The 13,375-nt window shown below is 34.3% G+C and overlaps 1 protein-coding gene across 1 annotated transcript in view; it reads right to left on the bottom strand.

Moving 5' to 3' along the window:
- The window catches only part of LOC122815217 (tropomyosin-2-like), a 117,554-nt gene extending 108,288 nt beyond the window's left edge, over nucleotides 1–9,266 (bottom strand). Inside the window, exon 1 of the mRNA XM_044087533.1 lies at nucleotides 9,157–9,266. Within this exon, the coding sequence (XP_043943468.1) occupies nucleotides 9,157–9,266 (110 nt within the window). The remainder of the gene's footprint in view (nucleotides 1–9,156) is intronic.
- Between the last annotated feature and the right edge of the window lie 4,109 nt (nucleotides 9,267–13,375).

Below are 13,375 nucleotides of genomic sequence, written 5' to 3'. Positions count from 1 at the left end.
GATTTCTGAAAGTATGCAAATAGTTTTCACATCTGGGGAGGGGGAATAAGTATATATAAAAAAAAAGAATATACTGCAGTTAGTGTAAGTAGAAGCACAGGCAATAACATGAGTCTTAGCATGGATAATCTCAATTTCAAGTTAATTAGGGCCTGTGCTAGCAGCTGTCTGGCACAAATGTTGTTATTAGGATGGTTAATGTTCATTATTTGAAGATGTACATAATTATGTGTTTGCATTAAGTTAACAGAGTATGGGGGTGATCTCAGGGTGTGTTTTTTTTGTCTGAGCAAATTTACTAAAACAAAAAGTTTTGTAAAATGTGACAGTTTCCAATGTTGATAAGAAGAAAACTGTATACGGGGTTAACTTGCCAAACATTAATAGGTGCACGTATCACAAAAGCTGGAAATAAGCATTTAAGAAAGCTGCCATATATAATAGGTGGGCATAATGGCTTCTTACCATAGTGGTAACACTTTCCATATTATCTTGGCATGTGAATGGTCTCACAGGTATAGACAAAAAGGAAAGAATACTTAGCTATATTAAGAAATGCAGACTGCAAATAGCAATGCTAAAGAGACACATTATGAAAGAACTAAGCATGTGAATTTGACAAAGAAAGGATTTCAGGATGGATATAATGCAGAATATCAGGAACAAAGGAAAAGGGGAGTACTTATATTAATTGCTGGAGGAACTCCAATAGTGATAGAAGATGAAAAAAAGGATCATAATGGCAGATTTGTAGCAGTAAGGAGCTACAGGCAAGGGATGATTATGCTGGCATATATTTATATTCCACCTAAAACTGCTGTTATGGAGCTTTAAGATGTTTGGGAGAAATAGCAAGGAATATGACTTGTAGGTGGGGAATGGAATTTGATTTGCAACAATTTATTTGCAACAATGAGGGTATATTTTGGGGCCACAGAAAGGAAAATATAACAAAAGATGGTAGACTTCTAAAAATATTAGGTATGAAAAACATGAAGTCAGTAATAAATTTACATATTACTCCCAAGGTACGATAACTGGGCTAGACTTGACAGAAATTATATTTTACTGGAACACATACATTTAATTGATAACTTAGATACATCCAATAACTATTTCAGATCCTGTGCCAATAATTACTAAGATAAAAATGCACTGTAATAAAGTGAAGATGAGACACTGGAGTTTCCCCACCTGCCTGTTAAAAATAGAGGAATTTAAGGAATGGATAGTGGAAATTATCCAGGAGTTTTTAGAGAAGATAGAAAATACTCCAGAATTTGTAGCTAGTGAGTGGGAGAAAATGAAATTGGAGTTTAAAAGTATGGTAGAAATAAAAGAAACAAAGATCTGGTAAGAAATAAATTATTTAGAAGGTCTGACAAAGGTTAAACCAAGGGAAATCTCACAAAATAAGAATAGGCACAATTGCAGAGTGCTAAAGAGAAAATAAGGTAATATACGGATAATAAGTTAAGAAAGACTGCTATTAAGTAACTGTTTTTTGATAACTCCAGAGCTCAAAAACTTTTGGCACAACAACTTGGGTAACAGTAAGTACAAAGGGCTGTTGTCACACTCAGGGAGCCTATAACAAGACAAATAACCAGAGATCCTGTAGAGGTATTAAAGATATTTGGACATTTTAAAAAAAATTGTATAAAGCAGAGAAGTTGTGAGACTGAGGAAAAGCACAAATGAAAATATTTATGGAAGACTTAAACATGCCAAGGTTAGAGACAGATGAGGCTGAACAACTAAAAGTTAAGATAAGAGCAGTTGAGATAAAAATGGTGATATATAACCAGTCTACAGAAAAGTTTCAATGACTGATGGTATTCTGGGGGAGGTTTGGAAGCCAAGAGGGAATAAAGTGCTAAAGATCTAGAAGGTTTTGTTTAACAGTGTTTTAAGAGGAGGGGAAGCACCAACATCCTGGAAAAAAAGCTGTGGTGGCCATAATACCCAAAGACAGTAAATACCCATCTGATCCAGCTTCATAGAGGCCCATTTTGTTTTTAAAACCTCATTGTAAAGTATTTATATTTGTAATGGCTAAAAGATTAGAAAAGTTGATGCTAATCTTTATAGATATGGACCAATGTGGTTTTGTGGAGAGGAGGCAAACATTTTACAACATTAATAAAACAACGATGATCCAGAGGGAAGCAGAATATAACTAAGCACCTCTGTTATTGGTGGGTCTTATTACAGAGAAATCATTCAACACAATAAGTTGGGATTTTATGAATAGGGCAATGGAAGCATTTGCATTTTCTGATACAATAATAAGGTTAATTAGAAGAATATATGAAAGATCAGAGGCAAAAATCAAAGTGGGAGGGTTCTTTTCTAAGTTCTCTCTGAACAGAGGAACAAGGCAGGGGTGCTCTCTCTCCCCTACTTGTTATTTGTGTTATATTTAAAACCAAAGGCAAAGAAAATAAAGGACTGAGAAATTTAAAGATATAATTGGTATGGTGTTCAAGAAAAACTGACTGTTTGCAAATTTTATTATTTTGCACCTGATGGAACCAAAAGGGACATCTCTGTATTGTGGAATATTCTGAGACCATTCCAGTTTTTTTTCAGGATTTAAAATTAATGAAGATAAAACAAAGGCTCTAGCTATAAACCATGTACCCACATTTGAATTGGTTCAACAATACCCATTTTTATGGAGACATGATACAGTGAAGTATGCAGGAGTATGAATTAAAAGGTTGCAGTTATGACAGCTAAGGATATGTAGAGAGAGTAAACAAAAGTTAGTATAAAAACTGAGAAGCAGGAAGCTCCTGCTTATGTATATGGATAGCAAGATACAAGCAGAATAATTTTTAGTCCCTTTAGTTTTATACACAGGTCAGACAGATTTTTATCAACCAGAGGAGAAGTTGTAGATAGTAATTAATAAAGAGCTGTAGGATTTTATTTGGTGGGGGGGGGTCAAGAGTCAAGTGGGATAAATGATCCTCCCAAAAGCACAAGGAGGTTTAGTATTAGCTTATTTGAAGGGATATTTTAGAGCTACACAGTTAAGGCTCTTTTATATAAAAAAACAGAAGGCTACAATTCAAACTGGAAAGGGATGATGATGAAGGAAGGGGGTAGTACAAGAAACAAGGAAAGAATGGGAGTTTAGACATGGAACCTTTAAGAGAATAACAACACTCATGCAGAATATTATATTCATAAAGCAGCAGAAAGTATAATAAGAACTAAGCTAACATGGGAATGAAGAAAGGTGATTCTGCTGATAGGGATTACTGCAATTAGGGGTATAGGGAATAGACAAGAGGGGCTGGAATTTACTGGAGAAAGCTGGCAAAGAAACCAAGAACAAATAATTAGAGAAGGAAAGGTAATACAATGGCAGAATCCCTGTAAGGGATAGATCTCATTGTACAGACAATGAGAAATGGATTGGAGAAGCCTAAATGAAAGACTTGCACTGTCTGAGTTTTTAATTGAATCTAAACAAGAAGCTGCTGTTAACAAAGAGATAATTAGTAGGGCATATAAAATACTTTACAAATACTTTAGGAAGCAGTCATAAGAGGTCAGAAAGGATTGGGAAGAGAAATTAGATAATCAATTCACAAAGAAACAATCTGAGGGCATATGTATGGCTTCTAAATATGCAACAAAATGTAGATGATTTAGGATTTTTGCCTGAAAGTGTTTTGCATAGTTACTTTTATACCCCAAGAAGACTTCAAATAATTTTTCCTCAGGTAGATGGGAAATGTTGGAGGTGTGATGGGGAAGAAAGAGGTAACTGGGAACATATGTTTTGGGAGTGTAATGAGTTGGCAGACTTTACAATTTCCCTACAGAGTAAACATAGTAAGGCATTGTTAAGTTTAATTCTGGTGTCTGCCAAAAGATCAGTTACTAGAAAATGGAATTCAGAATCTAAACCAGCTATACTTGAAGTAGTGAATATTGTAACAGAGATAAAAGGACAGGAAGTAGAATCTTTAGAAAAGAGTAGGAACAAATTACATAGAAAAAAATGAAAACTGTGGGAAAAGTACATGCAGAAGAATGATTTGGAGGAGAAATGAGATTCAACAGAAAGCAAGAATTGAGTAATTTATATAATATAATGATTATAGGATATGTATAAACATATATGTGATGCGTAATATTTGTAAATGTTAACCTGTTAATATGGTTCGAATACTGTTATATAAATATAAGTCTGCTCATGTCACAATTGATAATTCAATAAAGGTGTTTAAAAATTAGAGTTACTCTAAGTACATAAGTGATACTCATGAAAGATACATAAAGTGAAATGACAAAAGTAGGAAAATTAGAAGCAGCTTTATTTGGATATCCAGATGAGCTATTAAAATTGCACAAATCATTTTTAAAACTGAAGGGCTTATCCACCATCCTCACAGAAAAAAATAGAGGAAGATGACTGAAAATAACTTGCCACAAAAAAAAATAAATGTAAACTACTTTATATATATATATATATATATGGGTCCACTTTTTAATTTTGAAATACCAAAATCTCGAGTTTTGAGATACTGAACTCAAAACATCAAGGTTTTGGAATCTCGAAAGTAAAAAGTGAAAAAAAAAAAATATATATATATATATATATATATATATATATATGTGTGTGTGTGTGTGTGTGTGTGTGCATGTGTATATATATATATATCTAGAGAGAGAGAAAAAAAGACAGGGGTATGGAAGAACAGTAAGCATAAGCTAAAGACAGGAAGAATAAAACAAAGCCCAAATGGAAATTACTTATCTATTGAGATAAATACTTCATGAAAACCACTTCTGAGCATGAAGATTAATCAAATGGATATGGTGGCAAACATGACCTGAGGTAGCTTGCTTCTTACACAGGGATTATGGGTAGTGAGAGGAGCCTGAGCACCAGATTGGACAACCATACCTTGAAGAATTTATGGAAATGGCAAAATAGATACTGATGTGGGTTTTTTTTGTTTTTTTTTTTTATACTAGATAACTAGAAGGAAAAAATGCATTAATGTTATACCAGATAAGAGGAAGGGAAAAAAAGTGAATTAATTTTATGAAAGTACAAATAAGAAACTGGACTGAGACTCCACACCAGGATTTATTAACTAAGGGCCCAGTTTGTATGTATGCTGCAAATATGGTCTTGAAAAAGCAGCCAATACCTATATTAGTAAAGATGCAATCAGCAAAAAGAGCTGCTCCTGATAAACTGCAGCAGGAGATAAAATTATTAAAAAATTGGGCATACCAGAATGTTTGTAGATAATCATTTGCTGTACATCAGGCAGAAGAGAATCATGTTTATCCCAACAATAAAGGAATGTCAAGAAGTAGGTGTGAGAGTCAAGTTTCAGTAGCCGGCTGTCTTCAGAATACCTTTTCCTAAAGGACTGAACATTTTTAATGGAGGAAATAAAGTTTAGACAACAAAGAGTGAGCCAGACACCTGAAGGGGAGTCTCCTTCCCACTTTTCTGACAATAGAGCCCATTGAGAGACTTTGCCAGTGGAACTTTTCTACTATTCCAAATAAAAATTCTTGATTGACAGAAAACAAAAAGGCCATGAGATGAGTAGAACAACCTTTGACATGAACCAGAGTGGTGTTGGGAGTTCAAGATGATCAGAAAGAAAACCAACATGATGTGAAATTAGTGAATGAATAAGAGAACTGTAAAGAATTAATTATATTCAATACAGTTTAGACATGTGAACTCTGGTTCGGTAACAAAATATACGAAAAAGACTGGAAAACTGTTGACTGTGCTAAATTGGTGGGAGAACCCTAAACTTTAACCTCACTTCACTTTATGTCATTAATGTTTACAAAGACACTGAAGAAGTAACTAAGTAAAGCAGGTTTGCTCTTATATTTATATAACAATTTTCATTGTACACTTTGTATGCTATATTGTAAAGCAGCTCTGTATAGTATATAATCAGAGTTTTTTTAAATGTGAGGTGTGTAATTTTTATCAGTGATTGTTGTATATGTTAGTGATATTAAAGCAAGAAAGTACATTTTTTAGTTGTAATCTATCAATGCTTTAGATAAAGTCTGAAAAGCAGCAAGATAAATATTAATGTGATGTAATCTTGGGCTGCAGTTATGGGGCAGAGTATTGATCATATATGTAGAATTAAATATTTCCTTTGTTCCCATTAGTTTAAAGATCATTTGTGAATATTTGCTTACTTATTTTTTGATGTAATTATGTTCTTGCCATGTAAAGCAGCTTTCTCATTCTAAAAAAATGTAGCTTTTTATTTTAATTACACCAGTGGGGTTATATTTATTTGCTTAAAAAAAACATGTGCTTGTATGTACTGTATGGAAATCAGTTATCCGATTATTTCATGAAACTGTCATCTGGTAGCACTTTCTGATGGTGTCATGGGAGGGCAAACAGCACACAGTAAAATACATTAAATCTTATTACCTATTCTGAGCATAGCCAAGACTTACCAGAGAACTCAGCAGAGCGGCTGAGTAGTCCACTGTTATTGGTGTAGCAACTCTCCCTGTATGTCAGACATGATATTGCTGGTAGACAGCAATTTGTGACTTACATGTGGAATTGAGGCTCTCCAGTGCATAAACTGTACTTGTAGGGTGGCATGCCCATCATATCTGCATTCTCTCTATCCAGAATGTGGGATGTGCTTTGCAGGGTCACTATTCCACCAGGGAGTTAACCTGTTTTTGAAAACAGAACATTGCGAACCATGAGTAAGATGTTTGGGGATTGATTTACACTACACTGACCTAAGCGTGTGCATGTTCCAAGGCTTTCTCCTTGACTCCCGAAGCCTGCAGCACATTTCCTTATGTATATGAAACTTGGTATTGCTGGCATTCTGGTTTCCAACTGGATACTGCCTGTGGTACCTACTCCCATGTACAGGTGGTCCTCACTTGCCAAGGAAACCATTCAGTTCAATGAATATTTTTCATCCAAGTACTAATACAGTGAATAATAAACACAAGTATACTTTGTAGAGCACCATTGTGGTGATTCACATAACCCTTGCTTTCTTCCTAAGAGTGATCACCCCATGGTAGACAATTACGTGTTACAGTGTTATATTAGCTGAAACAGTTGCAAACAATTAATCATTAGAAGTCTGACCAGTGTGTTCCAAGAGAAATGTATAACAGTCTTTCAAAAGTTGTTAGCTTTTTTTTTACATTGGAAAATGCTTCTGGTTGAAGACAAAGAGCTTGCAGGTGACAAGGAATTAATAATGAACAATCTGAAGTGTATGTTCCAGTTGAAATTTAAAAAGTTACAACATATAGTTAAGTAATGAGAAATTGTCAAGTAGTTCAGTGAAAATAAAGTTTGAAATTATGGAAATGAACAGTTGTAGCATGCACTTTAGCATGGTTAACCCAAACTTTAGGACAAGTGATGTCTGTGAGTGCAGCCAATCCTTTATGGAGAAGGGGAGAGGGTTAAACATCCTTTTTGGAAAGTGTAAATAGTATTTATGTGTTTGCTCCAAGTTAAAGGGATGGGGTTTTGAAAATGGGTTCAATGTTTTGTTTTACAGTTTTTATTGAACTAAAAATGTTGGGAAAATTTGACATACGAATTCCAAAAGAAGAGGAGAAACAAATATGTACAAAATAAGCCTGCCAAATATTACTATGTGCACGTAATAAGTTGGAAACATATTCAGAATAGCTGTTGTGTATAATATGTGGAAATAATGCCTTTTATCGGTGTCTACTTCATTAATATTAACATGGAGCATAAATGAAATTACAGTTATAGACAAAACAGACAGTATTGAGTTATATTAAGATGTGTAGGGTGCAAATAATGTTACAGGAGACACATCTGAGAGAAAAGAGAACGTGAATTTGACAGAGAAAGGACTTTAGGCTGGACATGCAACAGAATGTCTGTGACAACAGAAAAGGTAGATAATACTAATTGTAAGAGGGGCTCTAATGATGACAGAAGAGGAAAAAAGTGGTAGTAAGGCATTACTGGTGGGGGGATTATGCTAGTATGTATTTATTATCAAATTTAAAACTACTAAATATAGCTTAGGAGAATTTGTGGAGAAGTAACAAGCTTTCATCACAGAATATTATATATGGGTGGGAACTGGAATCTGATTTGCAATAGTAAGGACATATTAAGGGAACCTAGAAGGGAAATATACCAAAAGAGGGTAGATTAAAGAAGCAGTGTATGAAAATATTTGGTATGGAAGATGTTTATTCTGTATCCAGAATTTTGAATTTACTCATTCTCCAAGATAGAATGACTGAGCAGAAATTATATCTCACAGGAGCATGTGTTTTTAATTGAAAGCTTCGGGACCTATCCAGTAACTATATCAGATCATGCAACAACAACAAAAAATAATAAGGTGCAGGGTAAAGATGTCAAAAATGAGACACAGGCATTTCTTATCTTTTGAAAAGAGAGGACTGTAAGGAATAGATTGTGGATATGACTTGAGAGTTAAGGAAGATGGGCATTACTTCAGAAGATAACTAGTAAGTAGGCAACAATGAAAATCATTAAAAACATGGAAGAAATAGAGGAGGAGATATGGGATTGAAGTAATATGAAATATTTAGAGGGGGTGACAATGATTAAGTATTGCAGAAGAAGGGAATTCTTACAGCACAAGAAAAGGATTAAATGCAGAGTGCTAAAGGGAAAATGAGTTAGATCTGATGTTAATTTTCATTCATCCTCAACTAATGGGGCCTGGTCTGATCCTCAGATCTGACTGAGCTGTTACACTAGCTCATGGCTCTAAAAAACTCTCAAGCTCCTTCCCAACCCATAATACACAACCCCAACATCCTTCAGATTTCATTTGCCACTATGGTATCTGGATGTGGTCATCCTCAGCTCTTGAGCTTCACAGTGAGTTAGAAGTATTTTCTCTAAAGTTTCTTTCCTTATTTCATTCTATTTACAAAAAAAGAACATTATTTTCTCCTTCCCTTTTACTCCTTATAACTTAACAAAAGTAACTATTGCATACGCTTCCTGTTGAGGATCTATGTATTGTTAAAATTATGTTGCTTTATTATTTCTTATTCTGGTTTAAGCTTCCTTATGTCACTAACACTAATGTCCTTCAAAAATATAACTGACATATCTGAAAATACTGTTCTTCACTACAATTGTTGGTAGTTCTTGTTGCAGGTTCCTTTTCAATCCTTTCTGTGTGAAGCAGTTGTGGACTCATTCTCTTGCACTCTTCCAAACGAGAGTTCATACTTAGTCTAAAACACAAAAACACAGACTTTGAACAGCAAAAGTCTTCTCGGTTGACCAGAACTCCACTTTATTGTAGTTAAACAGTAAAAATAATAACAGTAGAACTCTAATAAACTTAAGCGCATTTCGTTTAGCATCTTGGCTAAACTTCCTCAGATACAAAACACAAATAAAAGCCATTCTTTTTTAAGTCAATCCAGTAGGTTAAATTAAGCATATAATCAAAATCAATTAACTTTTAAAAAGCTAAAACTATGAAATAAATCCAACCTACTGTGTAGCACTCAGGCTCAAATATCTGTAATAAAAAATACAAAATAGACAAAACACTCAAAAACATAAATCAAATATGTGTATTAATAATATATATATATATATATATATATATATATATATATATATATATATATATATAAACTGCCTGTGATGGAAATAACCAATTTCATTACTTAAAACCTAAAACTGATACAAGTTAGGAATTCAACTGTTCACCTGTATTGCTCGGACTTACAACACCAGAGCAGGCAATTCGAAGAGGAAACAAATGTGAACCTTCAAAATGGTAAATATACTATCTTATACAATTTGGAACGTGACTTTAAACTGTATAACTTTATGGAGTATGCATTTGACAAAGAGCTTATTGAGCTATTTGCTAAAGGTTTAACATTTATTCCTGTTAAACACAGTGAACTTAGCTCAGTATTATTAGATTTTAAGTTTTATATCAGGAAGCTGAATTTAGCTGTGATGTTGGGCAATCGTGTACAGACGAATAGTAATAATTTGCACATTACTAGTACATTTAACCCACCACTGCACCCCATGTTGGCATTTTTTGACACTATTTGTGAACTGGATATCGGGTCAAAACTAGGGGGTGTGCATCACCATTTTTCTAACAGGAATAATGTTAGAGAAAAAGCATGGGAAGAGCTTCAGTATGTGAGGAACTTACCTATCCGTATCATGATACCTGACAAAGGGGGAGGGTTGGTAACAATGTCCGAAGTGGACTATGTGGAAAGAATGTTAAAGATACTTAATATTGAAGCCTACGCCAAGGTGAGTCATAATTAATTAAATATAGCATACAACAAAATCAAGTCGTACACCAATGATTTAATTATTGACTCACAAGTAGACTTAAACACCTTCAACTACTTATCCTCACCCAGCCCACAAATACTTATCCTCCTTGGTATCCCTAAAATCCATAAATCAATGGAAGACCCACCCATGCATGCATTAGTCGACGCAAGACAATCTATTACTTGACCCTGTGCTAAAATGGTGGACTCAGTTCTTAAAAAGTATTTTGCTCAAGAGTACCAGATTTGTAAAGACTCGATCATTTTTAGCTGAGATTAACAAACTTGAATATAAGGATGAGTATAACTTTTTGACAATAGACATGTGTGACTTGTACACGTCTATTCCACAAAGAACAGGCATTGAGTGGGTCATTGATTTTATGACTAAGAAGGAAGCCTCTGTTGAAGAAACCAGACTAATAGAGGTGTTATTAGAAATAATTTTAGAAAATAACTTTTTTCTGTTCAACAATGAGTACTATTTGCAACAGATTGGTGTTGCCATGGGCTCACCATGTGGTGCCAGTTTTTCCAACATGGTAATGGCACAGTGGGCGCACCAATTTGTCCTGGATAATGATGCCATCAATAAGAATATATTTTTTATACATGCTTCCTGGACGATATTTGTATAATATTCAAAGGTGACAGTTATAAAGCCAGTGATATGGTTAACTATTTAAATAATACTACCAGTTTTCTGAAATTTATGAGTTCATTTAACGAGGACAAAATTAATTACTTAGACATTGAACTAAGGAAAGACAGAATTAACCATAGATACACATCTTGTATATACAGGAGAGAGACCTTCTTGTAACAACTTCTTGCATTTTTCCATCTCGCACCCCCCCTGCATCAAAAGAAATATGTTTTTAAGGGGCAGTTGGTGCGAGCTGCCAGAATGACAAGTGAAGAAGGCATATTTTTTGAAGAATGTGCAATGTTAAGACTCATGTTTGCACACAGTGGGTACCCTAAGGCTTTCTTGACTGAAATTATTACTGAAGTACAATCAAAAATTGAATCAGGGATGTTTATACTTATTCTCCATCATGTTGATAGAGCTGTACAGAATGACTGTCCAGTAGTAACTTCAATGTATATGGAAACAACTTGTAGCCTAGTAGGTAGTAGGCATAGTTACAATAGTAACACTCAATTTTCTCTCAGTTTTACAATGACTTACACAATAGAAGCAAACAAGGTGAGGAAAATTTTACTGAAGAACTGGGCATTACTGAAAACAGATAAATTGTTAATACAGAAAATAGGACCTGTACCTTTGATTACTTACAGAAAAGGAAGGGATTTAAAGAGTTTAATTGAAGGTGGCCCAACCAGTATGAGTAGAAGCCCAAGAATGTATAAATGTGAATCCTGTAACCAATGTAAATTTATGGAGACTGGGCAGGTTTTTAAAATTGGTGCCTCAAAATTTAACATCAAACACAGGCTTAATTGTAATTCTAAGTCTGTGATTTATGTAGCCCAATGCCAAACCTGCCCAGCCTTCTACATTGACAAGACAGACCGTAAACTGCGAGAATGTGTGTATGAACACATGTATAGTATTAGTAAAAACAAGAAGGAAAACGCGTTAGCTCATCACTGTATCGAAATTTAACTTTAGGGCTATTGATCATGTACCTATGGACATTTGAGGTGGTCCAACCTCTCTTTTATTAGAGAAACTTGAACTAATGTGGCAGCTAAGAGTAAATGCTTTCTGTCCTCCAGGTCTGAATGAAATGTGTTCCTTAGCTTGTCTCCTAAAATTGAAAAGTCTAGAGAGGTGACTACAACACAGGTGGACAGTTGAATTCCTAACCTGTATCAATTTTAGGTTTTGAGTAGCAAAATTGGTTATGTCCATCACAGGCAGTGTTTTTATATATATATATATATATATATATATATATATATATATATATATATATATGTTTTATTAATACACATATTTGGTTTATGTTTTTAAGAGTGTTTTATGTATTTTGTATTTTTTATTACAGATGCATTGAAATAATATTTGATATATTTAAGCCTGAGTGGTGCACAGTAGATTGGATTTATTTCATGGTTTTAGCTTTTTAAAAGTTAATTGGTTTTGATTATATGCTTAACTGAACCTATTGGATTGACTTAAAAAGAATGGCTTGTATCTGAAGAAGTTTAACTAAGGTGCTAAAGGAAAAGCGCTTAAGTTTATTAGAGTTCTATTTTTATTATTTTTACTGTTAAACTACAAAGAAGTTGAGTTCTGGTCAACTGAGAAGACTTTTGCTGTTAAGCGAGTTCATGTTAGACTGCCTGTTCGGTTGCGGACTCAACCTCTGCACTCTGCTGAAAAACAAGAGTTAATTCTAAATAATAAAAGTTGTTTTGTTTGAGGCATTATTGAGGTTTCAATCCCCATACATAAACTTTGGCTTTTCAAAAGTTTCAAATCTTAGTGTCCTTAGCCTGGGAGAGAGACACTAACCAAAACTTTATTGCACCTCATCTGATATTGTTGAGGATGGCTTGGATCTGACATCTTGTATGGTCTGTCTTCAGATCTGATGAAAATTAGGATGCATCTCAATTGTCTCAGATCCTTTTGGAAGACTACTCGCTCTACCGGTGTCGCAGCTTTGTTTTTTGGAGTCTGAGCCTTAGCTATCTGCATGGACCTTGGTGTTTGTGCACAGTTAAGTAAACACATAAAGGTGTTCTCTATTGGATCCAATGGGTACAGATCCATCCAGAACCTGGTTGTTTTGGGTACTAAGTTATCTCTTCCTTTTCTGTTGCTTATCGGATCCAACAAATGGATGATCCTTGTGGTTCTACAGAGGACTACACTCCAAACTATACAATACATAAGAAGTTAAGAAGTCTCTTCAGCTAATTGTTTATCTTGAGTGAAATACACTTGATGAATAGGTCACAAAGGTGGTCTTAGCCAGATGGCTTGAAAAATTGCCCTTCATTTATCTAAAATAAGTACATCTTACTTATAAAACTGTAAAAG

The sequence above is a fragment of the Protopterus annectens genome, chromosome 1.part1 (assembly GCF_019279795.1).
Source record: "Protopterus annectens isolate FY-2018-M chromosome 1.part1, PAN1.0, whole genome shotgun sequence".
Classification (NCBI taxonomy): Eukaryota; Metazoa; Chordata; order Ceratodontiformes; family Protopteridae; genus Protopterus; species Protopterus annectens.
Note: the sequence above shows the minus strand (reverse complement) of the source record. Positions and strands in the feature narration are given on the sequence as shown.